Here is a 19,373-nt window from a genome sequence, read left to right on the forward strand (position 1 = left end):
ACAAGTTGATTTTTGCAGCCGGTCGGTCAACATTGATATATATAAATATATATAAATATATCATTGGTCTCCATAAAATTCGACATTGAAAAACAAACTGGAACATGAAAAAACTGGAACAATGTACTTATTGCATACTGTATAAGCGATGGACAACGCTGCACCAAAAAGACTGGTTAATTAGTGTATAGCCTATGGTTAGTGGTTATCGGGTTAGTCATCGGGTGCAGTCTTGTGAATCGCTGTGTATATGTTTTGCAATTTCACTGATTTTATTTGTTTATCGTATGGTGCAAATTTTGCACTGTATGATTCCCATCCACCTACCCTACAATATTTTATGGTCTAAAGTCGTTTCGCCTCACTTGATTTAGTTTGTTGCTAACAAATGCGCCAGCCTACCATGTTTTGAAACGAAGTTTGTTGGTGAGCGGGTTAATTTAGCAGGGAAGGATGTGTGCTTATCAACGTTCTACTAGAAAGAGTGAGAACCAACCAGATGGCATACCAGCGAGCAAAAAACCACGAGTTTCCAGCAACGATAACGGATACGGATTTGATGACGATGATCCTTTTGCTGATGATATAACAGGCGAAGAATTGGAATTTATTGCGTCTCAGGCGGAACTGCGGCACACGGCGCAAAATAACCAAAGAAGCACCTCTTCTAAAGCCGTAGGCAATAACTTCACGTTCAATGAACCTCAGCCTAAAACTATTGAAAAAACTGGAACCAGTGATACAAAGCTAATCTCAGACTTGAAAAGTAAATTGTCGATTTATGAGAAGAAAATAAGTGATTTGCAAATTTCATTCAATCGTAAGAATGGAGAGACATTAGTGCTTCGCGACAGGCTATCAAATGCCGAGAAGCAAGTCCACCAAGAACGAATGAAAACGGTCGAATTGCAACATAACCAACATCAGCAAAATTCCGAGCGGGAAAAAGAAATGCAAACCAAAATGGAGAAATTTAAGGACGACTTTCAATTCAAACAAGCGGAACTCCAAGAGTCGCAGAACTTGATACGAAATTTGAAATCAAAAGTAAAGACTTTGGAGCAGCAGAATTCTACTTTGAAATCTCGGAGTCCTAAAAAGACCTCGGTAAATTCTGGCAATGGTTTATCCGAAGACGGATGGAACTGTACACAGGCGACAATAAATTCATTGACTAACCCTAAAAAAATCAAACTCATAAAGCCAGAAAGTCCCAGAATGACATCCGCAAAACATTTGAGTGTCACAACTTTCACAGATGCACCTCTCGAGAAAATGGCGAAAGTTTCGACATCATCTCGAGTCCATGATCCATCAGATGCCAGTAGTGATGCATTGAAGCCACACAGATCACGTAATTGTCACCTTCAGTCAAGAGTACTACTAAAAAAAGGTTGCGGGCAAAGCATTCTCCAGTATTGTCCGAGTGTTTTTAGGTATCGTGATGTAATGCTATCAGACAATGTAGAGCGACCTCAACAGTCCGGGGAATACCACGCAGATAACGCTACGTCTTCAAGAAATTTTGATTCAAATTTGAGGAGATACCTATTATCAAATCCAAGGTGTATGGCACTGTTCGATAATTCAAGACACGCGTCATTTCAAGATAATGCTTCCGGGCTGCTGGACGTAGTACGTAATCATATAAAAGCATTTGCATCAGTTCAAGATGTACCGGCGCTGAACGTAGCGCATGCTACCCCCGAAAATACCTCATCATACCACACTGCACGTAGTGATCTATCCACTGCAATTAAACATGAAAAATCAGCACCCATAGTTGCAAGTGCAGGCATTGTTATCAAAAATGCTTTGTCCGCTTTGCATTTGTTAATCGCGATTTGTGAGCATCTACCGGATACCCTACAGTTGAAAGAAAACTGTGACTTATTGGCGGTTATTTGCAGACTATGTGACATCGCACGATGGAAATTCAACTCTGCTAGGGAGGACGTAATAATCATTCTTCTTTTAAAAGTACTCAAAATTCACGCAGGCCGTTCCGATAACTGTGTCCACGATAGTTTCAAGCAAGTCATTCGGCTTCGAACGTTGCTTCCTCTCTTGACGCACTCCAATATTGAAGTTGAAAGTAGCGCAATTACTCTTTTAAATTCTGCCGTTTCATCATGTCCGGATTTCGCTGTTGATTTAGTCAAGTCTGGAAATGATTGTCCTAGTGTTTTATGCCATGTTACCGATGTGATAGGGGCGCAAACATGTCGGGATGACGGCTGTTGGAGTCAGCTGATGACTGAGGCATTGTATTTTTTATCGAATTTGATTGCGAACCATCAAGTATTACTGATCGAACATTCTTGCTTTTCGGAGATATATATCGGTGTCGATTCGCTTTTATATTCTCAATTGCAATTATGGAAGACTAAGAGTGGAGTTGATGAAAAGCGAAAAACTATCATCAGATCTGCGGTGTGCTTACTGCATTCCTGTATCAACGTCTACCCACGTGGTATTCCGGGTTATCGAAGGCCACATGTCCATCAATCCGTTTTGGTTTGGTTACATGAATTTTTTGAAGGCGATCTCGATGAATCGACATTTTGGAATGCTGAGCTCGGTAGGATTATAAAGTCAGAGGTGAAGTCTGTTATCGAAGAAAGCGACAGCTCGTGATATGCTTCATTTTGCATTTCATGACATTGAAGTAAAATTGTCACATGGAATTGGACCATTGACACCAACCAAATGAGATGTCTTTTCCAAATTACTGGTGAAAGACTGGCTCCCCTCCAAAATGCCATTGTCATTCTCCACTTAACAAGGGCCGGCTTGTTTATGATGGAACTGACTCCTGCTTTTCCTGCCACCTATTACCTCAGTCGTAACTATTACAATAAGCAATGTAAAGGCAATTGAGTTACCTGGCCAGAAATGTGTTATTTTTAAACAATTGCAGAGATTAAGGGGCTTAGGCTCCTTGGCAGTATATCTCCAAGCTCACCTTGTTTATTGATTTGTGGAAACGGTGGATTTTGTTTTGCATATTTTTTGATGCTCATTGCTAGGTGTTGGTACCAATGTTGAGGTTGGTAACTGATTTGCATACGGTCCTCTTTAAGAAAGATATTCTTCCAGGGCTTGGCATGCATACGTAATAGCCTTATACGGTACTGTAAAGCTTGGCCAAATGCCTGAATCAGACAGCGTAGCGTTTTTCTACCAATGACGCAACACACATTACGACTGCTCTGCTCGCTAACAACACATTTTTGAAGAATTGTGTGTGCTAGAATCCTTGTACTTTCAAATGGAAGATTTATTTTATCAGATTTGATATCCGCTTTTTGCATGGATTTGTAACTTCTTTGTACTTCTATTTTCAAGATTGGGTCAGTCGTCCGAATGGGTGAATTAAATCGAATGCATGATTGACACTTTTTTGGTGAAGGCAGATCAATTTCTATTTGACCATGCATGAAATGTGTACTACAACTTGAATAGTGATTGTGTATGAGTCGAGAAACTCAATTTGGGATTTGATATATTGAAGCGTAATGACGAATTGCACGCGTTTATTTCTGACTTTCGGTTATTTTTTCAGGAACTATTCATTAAATTGTACTGCAGCTACAAACTATTCGACACTTAGCAGAAATATGTCGTCTATGAATGCATTGGTCAGCAACAAGGTCGCGCTAATAACTGGTGCATCTAGTGGAATCGGAGAAGCCACAGCTAAGAGCTTGGCGCAGTCGGGTGTCAAAGTCTGCTTGGCTGCGAGAAGGCAAGGACGTTTGCAAACTATCAAGAATCAGATAATGGCTGCGGGCGGGCTTGCGTACCAATACGCTCTCGACGTCACCGATTTAACGCAGTTTCAATCTGTCGTTGAGGATATCGAGAATAACGTCGGGCCCATTGATATTTTGATCAATAATGCCGGCGTAATGTACTACACGCATATGAAGAACGTAATGGTGTCAGACTGGGATAGAACGATTGACGTGAACTGCCGTGGTGTGACCAATGGAATATCTTGTGTGTTGCCGGGTATGGTACGTCGCAATACCGGACATATCGTCAACATGTCGTCAGACGCGGGTAGAAGAGGGTTCCCCGGGTTGGCAGTGTATTCAGGCACAAAGTTTTTCGTCGAAGGTCTATCGCAAGGTCTTCGGCACGAGGTTAAGGATCACAATATTAGAGTCACGTGCATTCAACCGGGCGACTGCGCCACTGAAATTGTCAACTACACGATCGATAACGATGCGGCTAGGGAGTATGGTACTGCCGGCACCGGGAAGATTTTGAATCCCGAAGACGTGGCCAATGCGATTTTGTACGCGGTAATGCAACCTGGACATGTAGCTGTCAATGAAGTGTTAGTCGAACCGCGGCAAATTCCCATTTAATGTCTTTCGGTTTGGTGGGTTATTGTTCATTGGTACTTTTTGTAATTGGAGATAATATGGGGAGCAAGTATACTGTGCCATTTTAATACATATATATATATATATATATTCCTGTTGGAGTTACAATCATATTTCTCTTAAATACTTTGAGTAATATGTGTGTCTGACGTTATGAATTTTTATCGGTCGCTGTGAATTTAGTTCAGCCTCCGAGATCACCACATTTCGTTCCAAAACGTTTGTTTTCTTATCCATTTCTTCTATGCTGTTTCCGACGAATCTATGATATTAAAGCTATTTCCTAACTGCTGCTGAAAATCAGCTCCTTGATGTTGGGATAAATTGGGTTTGTTTCTGAAAGCAATTAACGAGGTTTTGTGAGATTAAAAAATCTTTTGCTGTTTGACGAATTCTTTTGGCCCAGAATTTTGAGTATTTCTGAGATTAAATACTTGCTGGTTAGACACATTCACGGTTCTTATATATGTATACTGAGGTGTTTCAAAATTTTCATAGACAAATCTTGATGTTATTTAATTTCGCAGATCGCTAGGCTATATATATTGAATAAACCTAATTTAACTTAATAGTCTGTGGTGCACAATAGTTAGCATAATGAACAGCTCACTGGAATCTTACATAAGGCGGCATCCAATCGAATGCATGTTCTTCAGCGAGTTTGATCCTGACAAAGGACCAAAGATTACTTATGAGGTGCAAAACTTTATTGCATTACTATTATTATTATGCTACGCCTACGATTCATAACATTTCCTTATACTAGACACGGAAATTTGTATTGCAGTACCCAGAAGGCTATTTCCAGCATCAGAATGGGCTCTTCGATCAAGTAGTCAATAATGTAATTCCAAAACCGGAGTTGCGTGAGAAATTGACAACTGTGTGAGTAGCCTACAAAGTACAGTACACCAAGTGTGTTGGAAATGCATTCGTTTTCTTCTCTGTCATTCTGATTTTTCTCATTTAGGGGTTTCTATTCCACAGCAAGTCAGTGTGGCCCGAGATGTTCAGTAACAAAGTACTTTAATTTTATAGTGCTTTATTAAGAGCTTTGCTGACTTAGTCACTTACCAAAGGGGCTGTTTTTGTACTTGTCAACTGTTTAGTAGAAATTAGTTTTGGGATTGGTTTGTAGGTGTAATCATATTAACTGGGAGACCGTGGACATATGAGCATGTGGGTTAAATTACGGGTTAGAGGGGAATTAGGGTGTGATTCAGGGTTGGATTAGGGTTATGGCTAGGCTAGGATATATATTTTGGTTAATTTCAGGGTCATGTTTGTGGCAAGGGTTAGTTTTGGGGTATGGAGTCACATGACGAAGTGACGCATGCGTAAGTGTCCCATGTTCAACTATCGTTTCTCATTGTGTCGCATGCGCCTATGTCGTGCAACCGAAATCAGCCCCTGTATCGTGGTAGCAGAATACATTTTCGAAAATTCCGCTATTTATGGAGTCATCGGTCATCTTGCGTTGCAAAGATGCATCTTACTGTTTCAAACGCAGTCCACATACGATTTACTGCTAACAGTACGGTATGCAACAGCTCGACCAAATTTACTTTTCCAAAATTGTACTAGAGGTAGTTTCTTCGTGGCTTGAAAGTTGAAAATGTATACTTCTACTATATTCAAGTTAAATTTAACATTGGTGTTACTACTTCTACTTTGGTAGCAATATTGACTACTTTAACCACCTCTGGCCTACTTGACCGAGTCGAATATCGGCAGTAGAGTCACAGTCTAGTATTTGTTTTCCTCCAATTGGCAACACTGATAATACCAATCCCTGAATTGCAAATGAGCTAAGAAATATTTGGAAATAGAATGGTCATTTCACAAGAACGGGGTTTAAACGGGGAAGAGTCTCAACCTCAAAACTCTTCATGCGCCACTGCGTTATGTTATGACAGGGTTTTAACCAAGTCACAGGGGCACGAGTCACATCACAAGTCAATTTCATTTCTATAGTTTTGACTCCGAGTCAAGTTGAGTCATTTTCAAGTCCCCACCGAGTCAAGTCCAAGTCAGTGAGTAAAGGGTCGAGTCCGAGTCATGGTGTTGTGACTCGAGTCCGAGTTCAAGTCATCGTGTTCACTGTTCAGTTTTGAACTCAATCCACTATGCTCGAGTGATGTAGAATGACTCGCATTCATAATATCGTAATTGTCCTCAGTCCTACCAGTTTCTAGCCCTAATTTCCAAGTATCAGGACTCACAGATGAAATACCAATGATGTGATGACTTTACTATTCTTCGAAGTTACAATGAAATGTCTGTCTTGGCTATCCTAGTCGGAATTGACTCGAGTCGAATCATTTCACGCATTTGAAAAAGCGACTCGAGTCATTACAACCCTGTATTATGGCAAATCTTGTTCCCCTAGTAGAGCTAAACTCGTGTTAAAAGATAAATTGCAGTCTGTACTTGACCCAGATTCCAACTCTCGCTTGGCCAAGTAGATATCTCGCTTCATTTTAGAAACACCGGCGAGAAAAAGGTGATCGGATGCGCCGTCTGCATAGAAGGCGCTCACTACCGCAGGAACAATTACATTTTCAACTTCGGACTCGTTTTGGACTGCAAACACAAAAGCTCGCCGTGCATTCCGATGATCCGGCATCTCTCGAAATATATGACAGAGCTGGAGAAGTCGAGATTGTTTGTTTCGCAGCCTGACACTAAAATACTTATCCCCGGTAACCGTTCGATTTATCTCGAATTTTGTACCAGCGCATTGGTTCTAAACCGCCGGTCATAGTTAACTAGGGTTGCCACATTTTGGGTTCCGGAAAGTTGGATTACCAAAGTAGAAAACTGCCGATTCTAGAACTTTTACGGGAAGTTATGCTGTGTTGACTAAAAAAAGACGTTTTTGCGACTCGACTCCCGAATGACCAGCTTTTTACGGCTGTGTTGTTAACTAAAAATAGGTCATTTTTCCAGTCCTACTACCAAAAGACATCCCCGAACATCCGCTACGTAGAAGTCACGTCATTTATGCCGTTTTTTAGTTGTGCCTGTCCATTAGCCTAGCCTTGCTCTCAAAGCGATGAAGGAGGACGAATTCCCAAAAAGGTGGAAATTTAGGTGTTATCGGAGGACATTGTCGATTTCCTGAAAAGGACGACATTATGGTAACCGGAAAGTTGACGATAGGGTTACCGTAACCCTATCGTCAACTTTCCGGTCCGTACGCCAAATATATGTCCATTTTATTCTCAATTGCAAAATATCGGTTCAAGGTCAAAAGCGTGTCCAATGTCCTATAATTAGGGGAAAAATAACCAAATTTTCAACTGATTCAGAAATTTGGAACGTAATTTATTTTCTGAGTTCGCCATCCACTTTTGACTTATCCCAATAATAAAAGTGTGATCAATAGTTGTCAGATTATATTTTCATCTGAACAAGACACACACAATGTGCAATGCGGGGTAATGAACAGATGGAAGGATGCCGAATGACCAGTTGCGGTATCTCCAACTGGCATCCACCTCGGCCTAGTGCTGGATGTCACAGTTTTTTATCGATGTCAGTCTATATTCCGTGGCTCTTTCCATTCCTTGTGAGTGCGCTCTTTCATTGGGTCTTTTTATGGGCTTTTTGTTGGCGTAAGAATACCGCCGAGAGGAAAGATGAGCCCAGATCAACCTCCACTGATTCAAACCCTGGCGGCGGTTGCTTATCGCCACCACTACGCTATCTCCCACGTCACAATGCTACCGCCTTACAAGTATAGAAGTGTATAGTGAATAAATTACTCTCATTCACTCTATCTATAGGTTTTATGTTACCTTTAGCACTGAAATCATCACAATCATAGAAAAGTTTACTAAATTACATCTATCGGTATTCAAAACGCTATTAGCTTTTTTGCATTCAAATTTGCTATGTACCGGTAGGCTGTTTCCAATTAAGTGTGCATTCCTTTCAACACGTTCTTCCATTTCGTTGTTGTATGTGTATGTGTATGTGTAGGTCAAGGTGTGAGTTTGTGATTAATTGACTATGCCATCAGACTCTTCTTTTCAATGTATTGTAATCCTCATGGTGTTTTGAAATGATGAACCGGTGATAAGGGAATGCCATACTTGATTGACTCATGAAACGTTTCAACGTTTTGCAGACATCTTGAAATCGATGTTCCTGGAATTGAACAAGAACGGCTGTTGCTCGGTTCAAGTCGATGTCACTACAACATTGTATTTGAAGGTGTTCCCTCCTACTACGACGCCCCCAGACGTCAAAAACCATGACGTGCCAATCCTGATGGTATCAGTTGACGACATAGCCACTGACAACATCGATTTGACTGCGGAAAGGGTGAGAATAAACATGGGGTTCCGAATATACATGCCATTAACTGATCAATACTATGCTTGTGATATCGACCACGATGAACAAAACTTTAACCTACTGCCCTGCAATCTATGCTATCCCCTCCATGGCTGAAACAGGTGCACCTCGTCCCATGAAATAACGAAATAGAACACCATACCTTTCGACTTGACTGTAGAAACAAAAGTAGCGTAGGAATATCGGCTAAAATCCGCTACCTTTCAGATTCTCCCTTACATTGACGGATTTCGGCACGTGCAAAAAATCGCAGCATTCGCTGACGTCGATCCGGGCCTGACAAGACTCTGCATTCGAGATCTGGTGTTTTATGGCGTCGTCGAATTGATATCCATCTTCCAATATTCTAACACCTACACAACGACACCTAATTTACCAAAGTAAGCCGAGTCTATCAACCAGTGAGTGAACGAGCTTTAACCACCATCGCTCGTATACATCTGAGGTATTATTTTGGTGGACTGCAATATTTATTTTAGGATTCCGGTAATGGTAATGTCTTTATCAAGATAATTGCTAGCATTTGTGTATTTCCAGCACAGTTGGTCAGATTCAACCTCGTACCTTCTCAAGTAGAAGTAGTCGTAACACCGTGAATTTTTACTAGATTACAAGAAATAGCCATTTTCAAGACATTTCAAAACTATTTCAAGTGAATGTGGAGAATACAGTTTGAAAATTTGTTGAGTAGTTTCCAGAACTAGACTTGGTCGAGTCGATGCAAACTTTCAGCAGTTAATCTGAGCTTGTGTATTTTGAATTTGCAGGGTTCAGTTTTTGATGGATGCGTAATGACTTAATAAATTGGCGCAATGCTCAAAAATAATGTTTAGTTCCTGTGATACATGGGTAATTATGCCAAATATTTATGTAAATACTACTTTCCAACATACGAAGTGTTAGTGTTACAAATAAGTAGTTCTGCCGAAAACTAAAGCAGAAGGGGAAATAGTCTACAAACATAACCTCTTGAATATGTAGTACTGCAATCACGCAATACCTACTTGAATTCTGTGAAAGCATAGAAGTACTTCGTTAAGGACCACCTCTGATTGCTAGCACAATTTTACGCTGGCCCGTTGACAGAGCCACATCGATAACCTCTGCCGTTCATCTTTTTTGTATTTCAACGAGTCCGATTTGATTATTATCAGCGATCTTCTGGCAGATTCATGAAAGACAAATTCCTACAAGATCAATGTATCAAATACGTGACAAGGCCTGGGTATAAGAGTCCGAGTTTGCATGTGATTTTGAAGATATTCTGCGGACTGACGCCGGGCGTTACTGTGGAGTCGTTGTGTTATCGACTGCAAAAGGAACTGGGACAGATTAACGAAAGGTAACCAGCTGCGCTGCGGGTGGCTTTAGTCTAGCCCGGTGGTGCCCAACCTTTTTTTAGAGACGGCCCCCTTTATTATAGTGAAAAATTTCGCGCCCCCCTTATCATATCACAAAATCCAACTGGGATGCTAGCAACCTCAACAGATTGTTTGATGGCATGGAAGGTTATGACTGTTGATGAGAGAATTAAAAAATATGAAAATCGGTCTATATTATAGAGAAGCACGCGTGAATCGGAGGTAAATCAAAAATTTTTCAGTTGATCGCTTCTTCGCACCCCCTTCAGATGCTTTCACGCCTCCCCCCCCCTCATCCGGTTGGGAACCACTGCTCTAGCCATAGTATCGAGAAATGCCACATTGGTTTGGACGAATTCAGTCACAAAAACGATGCAGATGTATCAATAGAATTGTATTGTATGAAGTGTTTAGGTTATAACTAGGGCTTTGGGCACAGTAGTCCGTTGAAGCTCAGAGGTTCCCACTTGTGATCGTTATTACTCCTTATTGGCATGGAGGAAAACTCAATTCGACTTAATTCATTAAAATTGATACTTGACTTGACCCGTTGTGCTCATCGTCCTAGGTAACATATGCGTAGGCTTAGCCATGATAGAAATTTCACGACTGTAGATGAAAATTGAAATATTTTACTGTAACGGTCTTGCATCACATGTCGATAGTTTGAGCACCGTTCTGTTTGGGTATCCATTGTATTAAGTTTGAGTCGTGCTGTGAGAGTTGAATTTTATCACATAACAAAAATATATGCCCTGCGCGCCAAGATTTTTTCATCAACGAAAAATATTATATACCAAATGTGGTCAGTGGCAGTAACGACTTAACTCTTTTTTTCGGGGTGATTTAGTAGGGTTCGCCTGCTTGCACTACTTTTATGAGTCAACGAGTGACTATGTTTTGACAGCTTACGCTTCCACCTCACAGTTTTTAGGCAAAATTACTAGCTGGCAGTTTAAATTTGAAGCAGTAGGCCTAGAAAGTTGTTTGGGATATGTTTACATCGATATTATGAGTGAAATTGTTGGAAGAACCATCCTGCAATTGTTCTGTATCTTGGTAACTGAATATATTTTCGAAGATTGTTCTTGTGTTTTTTTGTGTTAGCGGTCTTTTTTCGATGTAATTTCGAATGCAGTCATCTGCAGTTAGCTGCAAGAGTATGCGGCACCTCTACCAAGTCTACTTTTTGACACTTTTTTATTGAGGACTATCTCACTCGAAGTAGTTTTTCCAGTTTTTTGTCCTGGAAATTGCTACTTCCGCTTGCAATTGAGTGGAAATTTTCGGCATTACTTCTACTTCTACTTGAATAGCGACGCTTACTACTTTGACCACCCCTGTCGAGTAGCCTACTTGAGTCCAAGCTTATACTATAATCAAATGATGAAGGTTCTCAATTTTTCACTGCACCTGATATTCGAATTTCAATCTGTCTTACTACATATTTTGATTATATTTCGCAGAAGGCTGATCCAGTTTGGACTGATTCACAAGTTGATACGCAGGATACATATTTACCCGCTGTTGAATCGCCGAATGGACTGCTCGGACGACGTGAGTGCGTATTGTTCGGAGTACATTTGAACGCGAAAGGTATCGTCGCCTATATTTTCTACTCAGGAGCTCTATAGGTTTTGCACCGGGATGTACAGCACCGATCAAATCTGCTGCGAGACCGGACTGAGTTTCAAGGAACTGATGTCCAGACTGGAACAGAACCCACAGATATGTTTATGTCGGAAGTGATGTGTGTTGGCATCAAGGCAGGAAATGCCACTTTTCAAATGTAGCCTATTTATGTCTCTATATATTTATCTATCGTGGAACCATTGGTTAATCTAGACTAGCCTGTCGTTTTAGTTGATTTCAACTGGAGTAAGAGAGCTTTGAACAAGCTGTGACGATTCAAAATATTGTTGTGGCCTAATTGAGTGTTAAGAGCATGCCTCTTGACCATGGCATTTAATAGTGAATTAATTGTGATTTTCGACCTTGTTTTCAGTAGCGACGACAACATGATAAGGAGCTTTGGATAGTGCACCTTACGTCATATGCTGGTATGAGTGCCATTCCAGCAAGTGTGGAGTCGATCAAGGAGCATGCCATGTTGATGGCGATACATACACTGCAAGATTTTATGTATGACTGTTGATTTTTGATGTCCAAATGCTTCACTATAATCGGTGCAAATTGTGCATTTGGTTATTGTATGTTACTGTGGCCGACTTGCTATGCTAGGGTTACCATACGTCCTCTTTTTTGACTTTTTTGAAATTGTCCTCGGAGGACACGCAAATGTCCACTTTTCGAGAATTTGTCCTCTTTTTTGGAAATTGTGGTTAAATATAGGTTTAAATTCGACTGCGAGCAGGAGAGCTGACCTTTTTGTTTAGTCAACCAGCCACAAAGTTGGAAAATATTTCCCGATATTACTCCACTACTGTAAGTCTGAAAATTTTGAAAAAGTGTCTCTATGTAGATTTCTTTGTGACTTCATATTTATCAGTAACTTTTAAGACCTTGTGGTGCAACGAAGAACACCATGACAGATCTCTATAACTTCTGTGCTATGCAATGCGTCTTTGCATCTGATTAAAAGTACTTCGATATTGCCTAGTTGACTTCTTTTATGATCTCGCTGTGTGGAGAGTAGTTTTTACTTCATTTATTAGCTGAGTCATGCATGCTAACATAGCCTGTTTATGATATTAGTGATTTTCGAGGTTATGTAGTCCACTTTAAACTGATTAGTCTAGACCAGTGGTTCTCGACCTTTTTGACTTCGCGGACCCCTTTTGACCGTCACGGACCCTTGCGGACCCCCTAAAGTTTTAGTTCAATTTTAGCTCTATTATGGTGCAACCTTCATCAGTTTTGTGCAAATATGAACTTTAGGCTTGTGATAAACAGCAAACTAATGATTTTTCCTGAAAATAACATCATCCTATTTATGTTGTGATTGTTAGACTTTTATTATGTCAAAGCAAATTTTGCTGCTGTATTTCTTGGAGTACGGGGTCGTGTCTTGAAAATCCGCGTCTTCGTTTTGATATGAACGAGGAGTGCCGAAAACCATTTCCGCAAAGATGGATTGAGGCTAATGCAATATTAACGCATGACGCTTCGCTTCCGACGATACTATTGGTGTGAACGCGCAACATTCATGGCACCAAAATGAGGAAACATATATTTTATGAACATATCACGCTCAGCATCTAGCGCAGGGACAGACAACATACGGACCGCGGGCCGGATTCGGCCCGCGACGGCATTTTGATCTGGCAGCAAAGAGTTTCTACCGTCAAAGTAAAATCCAAATGTAAAAGTATAGATATATTTGATGAGCAAAGAATGGACCCAAGTTTTCCAACCTGCGAAAGACTGTCATGAAACGATTTGTTCTGTTCGGGTTTACGTATATATTTACGAGCAAACATTTTCGACCATGAACAATTGAACATTAACAAGGCAGGAATGCATACCAATATCACTGGTGATATGAATTTCAGGATTGGAGCGTAACACTTTGATAGCAACGAAACACTCTTTGTTTGTCGTCAAAAATCAGCTTTGTCGTTAGGGCATCCGCAATAAGAATGCGCCAAATCTGATAGCCGAGCTTTAAAAGTAGGTATATCATTGTCCGATTTATGACGGTTCATTTCAACATGGGTATACTATTCAATTGTATTTTAAGTTCTGTACCTCCAATAAGCTGTTCAAATAGTGGTTATGTATATCTCAGGATAAAACGGATTTCGTGGCGAGGTTCCAATCCCTACATTGGGAAAAAATACTGAAATACTTCGGAAATTTTCATTTCAAATGACTGTTCACTAATTTGATGAGACTGACAACTTCAAATCGAGAAGGTTTTGCAGACATTACGAAGTCACCTGAGTGACGTTACTTTCTCCATATTTTTATTTTATCCAAAAACCCCAATCAAACGTATCTAAACAGTGTTATGCTTGTATCAGCAGGTTATAGGAAAATTGGCAATGAAAATGAATTTCCACACTACGATAGTTCATGTCAGACGATTATTATGATGATATGATTCGTGAGGTTTTAGCAGTTGTGGTGCGAAACTGCTCATGCTTTCTCAAATTAAAAAATAAAATAAAAATTAGGTTATCAACTATTTAAAAAATTTAGAGGTCTCGCGGACCCCCTGAAATTGCTTCGCGGACCCCCGGTTGAGAACCGCTGGTCTAGACTCTAGAGCAGTAGTTCCCAAAGTGGGCGCCAGCGCCCCCCTGTGGGCGTTCGCGAGCGTGAAGGGGGCGCTGGCAATGACATGGGCGATTGGGGGGCGCTGGCTAGAAAATTGGGCGGTAGGGGGCCGCTGAGAGCAAATACGTGCGGTGTAGGTTTAGAAGGCAACTGCTGCATATAGTGTTGAAACGATTGATTATTAAAGCAGATAGATTCGCAGTAAAAATGCAAAATAGATTCAGTAAGGGCAATTTAGGGTCGTCGGTCTATTTATTGAGCTGTACCGGAACAGTCCATTGTTACTTGACAAATGTTATTCCTGCTCATCAATAGACTAATTTCGCAGTCGACAGCATCCCCGAAAGGCGTGGTTCATTGTGTGCTGCTGTGAGAACTACGAAGTATATTTGAGCAGTTATTGCTCACTGCAAGATGTGATGGCTTTTTATGAGAAACTGTCTTGCGTGATTTTATTATCTGTTTCAAACGATCGTGGATTTTTCACAGCGCTGTCACCGTGGCATTCCACACGGCGTTCTGGTTGCGAGAAACAACGTCGCTCCTATACTTGACGGTCGTATTTCTCAAGATTTTAGGTTGGAATCTATCCGTTCGTAGTAATGATAAAGGTGAACATAGCACTGTCCGTATTCGCTGACAAGTCAGTGATAATTCACCGAAATTTTGCGACACAACAACTGTTCCAATTCTCAAGCATGCTTTAAGCTACCGGTCCAGCTCGAATACCTGATTTTGATGGAGAAACATGAATCAATCATCTCACAAAATTACACTAGGATGGTGATTTGGTTCCAGGATATATTCCAATTATGAATTCTTCACCGAATAATCAAATTCTGTGTAGTTTCCAGGCATGAAATGCTTGAGCAGCTGATTACATTGTAGTTAGGGTTATGGTCTTATTTTAGGAGGATTCGTCCTCTTTTTTGAGAATTTGTCCTATTTTTTGAAAATTTTGGTTAAATGTACGTGGAAATTGGACTGAGATATAGGAAATCAGCGCTCGAGTAACGGTCTGGTGGATTTTTTGGGACCTGGACAAGAAAAAAATGATTTTATTTTGTCAACCAGCCACTAACTCGGAAAAAATTTATCATTTTTTTCGAATTTTACTTCTGCATTGTAAGTCTGAAAATTTTGAAAAAGCTTCCACTGTACAGATTCCCAAAATATGGTAACCCTAACTGTACTGTAGAACAAGTTTGAGTTCGATTGATTGGAGATATTGAACTTTTGGTTGATTGGTTATTCTGGATACACAATTGAATAAAAAAATAAACACTCTCACAGAGTCGTGTTGACTTTTTCGTCGTTGCCCTTCCCCGCTCATATTTGATAGAACGTATTCTCAGCGCCGTGACCAAGTCCCTGACTCACATCAGAAACCGACTTGCCAGTAGGCCTACATGAAGTGAACACTTTAGATTTTAGACTGATATTGTTCCTATCAAAAGTCAAACCCAATATGACGAGAATGATGATAATGATACACCAGCTTCATTCGTCTAATTATTAGCTGTATTAAATGCAGAACAAATTTCGCTTTATGATCAGGCGTGGTGAGGGGGTGTCGGAGGGCGGTGGCACTTCATTCGTTGTCCAGGGGGGCGGTAGCTCAAAAAAGTTTGGGAGACACTGCTCTAGAGTCAGGCATTGCTTGATTGGTGCTGAGATACATAGGCTGCCCGTCGGCAGAATGGCGTAGTGTGGCGTACAGGTCAAATGTGCAAAGACCAGTCGTCTAAGTGATAATACTTGAAAGGAAATCATGTGCCCCCGAGAGGGATCCTACGCTTCTCAAAAAGGTTACACATACTCATACACCTGAGTTAGTCCTGGGCAGGGTGATCAAGATTCAATCCAGTCGCAATGGATAAGCAATATTGTACGCCTCTCAGTGCGTGAAAACATTGGAAGAGAATGAAAAGATCGCAGAAGCCCCAAACAATGACACCAGGAAGAGCAATAAGATCAAACAATGTGACATCGGCTATCACTACTAGTACCAGTAGGCCGACTTGGAAGTTGACATACATCACATTGGCTTGAGCCACACATTGGCTTGAGCCAATGTAATCAGTGTTGCGATCAAGTCACTATACCTTCGAGACGTTGCACATTTTGACTCGACTAGTCCAGTCAATCGATTTTCGAAGTTGACTCGAGTCGAGTCACGATTCAAGTCAAATTTAATTTTCGAAGTATAAGTGATGATACAAAGTCATTAGCCTGCATTTTGCTAACTGTATGAAATACAGATTAATTGGCCATTTATCTAGAATCAAATAGCCAAAATAGAGGATCGAATAAGTTGAAACAAATAGATATGGTAGCCGAGAGTACACTGTACCCATCTACGTATCCGCGAGAATATAAACGCATAAACTATGTTCGTATTCGATTTAAATTGTACAAGTGGGTTTGTAAAGGTGAGCACTACGTAGTCCTACACTAAAAAAGGTCGTCACTTACGTTAGGACCACAAATTTCCTGTTAGGCGTCATTTATGCCCATTTTTACTCGAATCAATGCCGTAAATGAGGAGGAATTACCAAAAAGGAGAACATTTTGGCGTCCTCGGAGGACATTTACAAAAACCTGATAAATGAGGACAAAATCCTCCTAAAGGAGAACGTATGGTATAGTAACCCTATAACTATAACCATCCGGCAGCGATGTTGCTGTTTCACTCTAGGCACCATTAGGCACAAAGAGAGAGAGAGAGAGTCTGTATTTTCATCCAACCAAAATACATAACACACGGCAGTGATGGTGGTACAGAATGATCGATAAGACCGTGAAGGTCATCTAGTCTGATCACACCAGCATCAAACAAGGGTAGAGTGGGGTAAAACGCCCAGGCGAGGTAAGACGCCCACCATCAATATAACAGAACAAAGCGCGCGTTGAATGCGTTACAGTATCGCAAATGTTGCCTAATGGTCAAACAAAACTGTCACTTTGATTTTCGACGCCCGAATGAATATTTGTAACATTTTATGAGAATTTATGACTTTTAGACATATTCTTACCAAAAGAGAGTCTTTTACAACGAAGTGAAATGTCATGAGAGAGAGAGAGAGTCTTTATTTTCATCAAACCAAAATACATAGCACACGGCAGTGGTGGTTGTACAGAAAATATGCATGCACAGTATCCGGTATTAAATAGGAATGATCGATAATCATCTAGTCTAATCACACCAGCATCAAACAGGTAGCCTACACTTGACTCTAAACAGTTTGGCTGTAAAAAATGTTACAGTAGTTAAAAAAAATAAAATGGAAGAAAAATTAAACGATGGTAGCAAATGATGAATGAAGCAATGTCTGGGCGAGGTTGGGCAACAGTGTTAGTGTAACGATAAGTGGTGATCAAGTAGGTTTTTTTAAATCTATTATAGGGCAATTAACGGATACTACAGAGAGCTTGCCGGTCCTATTTATGATTTCACTACGCGTACTTGGATTTAAGCCACAGTCCAAAGGCGAATTTACACAATAACCACCTGGTAGCTGATCCACAAACAAAGGCGACTTCGAGGCTAAAACGCCTACCTCACCCCAGGGGTAAAACGCCCCACCCTTCAAAGTATAGTAAATATGGATTCAGTTGCCGTTTATATGGGTTCATCAATGACGTCTTCTCGAGAAACCCCATTTCTATCAAAATAACGATTCAACTGGTTAATATAGGCTATCCCTCTGACTAAGAAAGATACATTTCAAGAACTTCCGACTTTGTTTATGACTTATCATAATCAGTTGGCATTTCTAGATGAAATTTGTTTTCAAAAGATCCGGTACGCGATGATGAGGTGGAGAAGCATGTATAGGTCTGTATAGCGATTAAATATTCATCGTTTACTGGGTGGCATGCGGTATTCAGTAAGGTATAACGGGGTAAAAAGCCAATGGGTGCGTTTTGCCCCACCCATGTAGCAAAAGGTCAAATTGATGGACATAGATATAAATGATAATTTTACATATGATAATTTTTACTTGGACTTTCGAGACGATATTAGTAGAATGGGGACGATATCTTGCGCTCAAATTCCGAAATTCAATCCGTTTCGACTAGTTTGGTGGATATTATGACGTTTCCCGCTTAGGGTTGGCGCGTTGCCCCACTCTACCCTACACTTGGCTCTTCTGGTGTGATCAGATGACCTTCACGGTCTTATCGATCATTCCTATCTAATACCGAATACTGTGCATGCATATTTTCTGTACCACCATCACTGCCGTTTGTTATGTATTTTAGTCGGATTAAAATAAAGACTCTCTCTCTAAACCAGGGGTTCTCAACCTGGGGGGGGGGCGCGGGAGGCTCTCAGGGGGGGCGCGAGAAATTTTTGTCAATTTTGTCAATGTCTGTATAAATTGTGACTAAACATGTATTTCACAAACATTCTGAAGAGACGATTATTAAAGATTGAACTTAATTCGTATTCTAGAAAGCTTGCCAAACTCAAACTCCAGCAGTCGCGCTCAACGTAGTATAGGATGACTTCAACTTCATTTGAGCAAATTTCTGATATTCTTTGAAGATTTAGAGAAATTCCTACGTGCAAGTCAATAATTACTTATAGCTTTGGCAGTAGCCGAAATCTCTGTGCGCTAGATGGCTGTTGTTGATACCGAACTGCACTGCCTAAGACATACTTAGATGCAATATAGGTTGCCCGGTTTCGCCCTCAATTTGGCTATAAATCAACACAATTTAATTCATTTCCAAAACTGATCAAATTTAGCATGGCAGGACAGAACGACGCCGTGCTCTCTGCAGTCGCTACTAGCATCAGGATTAGTCTCAGTGCAACCTACCTTGAAATTAATTGATGTCCGTTTCAATGTTTTTTTGTTATTTTCAAACAAGTTTGGGGAAGTTTGACAGCAATGTAAAAGACTAAAGAACTGGAATGCGGATTCAAAATTGGCGGAAGATATATACCACATGTATGCTATTAGATCAAGGGTGGACAGCCCGTACGGCCGCATGCGGCCGTATAAGG

At 40.6% G+C, this 19,373-nt stretch overlaps 3 protein-coding genes across 5 annotated transcripts; all 3 read left to right on the top strand.

The window, feature by feature from the left end:
- Positions 1-17: 17 nt before the first annotated feature.
- On the top strand, positions 18-3,568 carry LOC145443633 (uncharacterized). The gene has a single exon (XM_080321566.1). The coding sequence runs from the start codon at positions 454-456 to the stop codon at positions 2,635-2,637; it is 2,184 nt and encodes a 727-aa protein (XP_080177692.1). The 5' UTR covers positions 18-453; the 3' UTR covers positions 2,638-3,568.
- Positions 2,681-4,922, top strand: LOC145443636 (uncharacterized). The gene has a single exon (XM_080321572.1). The coding sequence runs from the start codon at positions 3,519-3,521 to the stop codon at positions 4,374-4,376; it is 858 nt and encodes a 285-aa protein (XP_080177698.1). The 5' UTR covers positions 2,681-3,518; the 3' UTR covers positions 4,377-4,922.
- Positions 4,923-4,942: 20 nt separating this feature from the next.
- On the top strand, positions 4,943-12,313 carry LOC145443635 (GATOR1 complex protein NPRL2-like). Of its 3 annotated transcripts, none has more exons than XM_080321569.1 (9): positions 4,943-5,090; positions 5,182-5,279; positions 6,879-7,096; positions 8,527-8,723; positions 8,964-9,136; positions 9,925-10,098; positions 11,584-11,674; positions 11,741-11,906; positions 12,126-12,313. In XM_080321569.1, exons 1-8 carry the CDS (start codon positions 4,992-4,994, stop codon positions 11,864-11,866), a joined length of 1,176 nt encoding a protein of 391 aa, XP_080177695.1. In that variant the 5' UTR covers positions 4,943-4,991; the 3' UTR covers positions 11,867-11,906; positions 12,126-12,313. The 3 variants fall into 3 exon arrangements, with proteins under 3 accessions (XP_080177695.1, XP_080177694.1, XP_080177696.1); XM_080321568.1 differs by having other exon boundaries at positions 11,741-11,867; XM_080321570.1 differs by having other exon boundaries at positions 11,587-11,674; positions 11,741-11,867.
- Positions 12,314-19,373: the final 7,060 nt, after the last annotated feature.

Source organism: Botryllus schlosseri, chromosome 7 (genome assembly GCF_051294905.1).
Source record: "Botryllus schlosseri isolate E-star chromosome 7, Bs_hap1, whole genome shotgun sequence".
In the NCBI taxonomy this organism is placed as follows: Eukaryota; Metazoa; Chordata; class Ascidiacea; order Stolidobranchia; family Styelidae; genus Botryllus; species Botryllus schlosseri.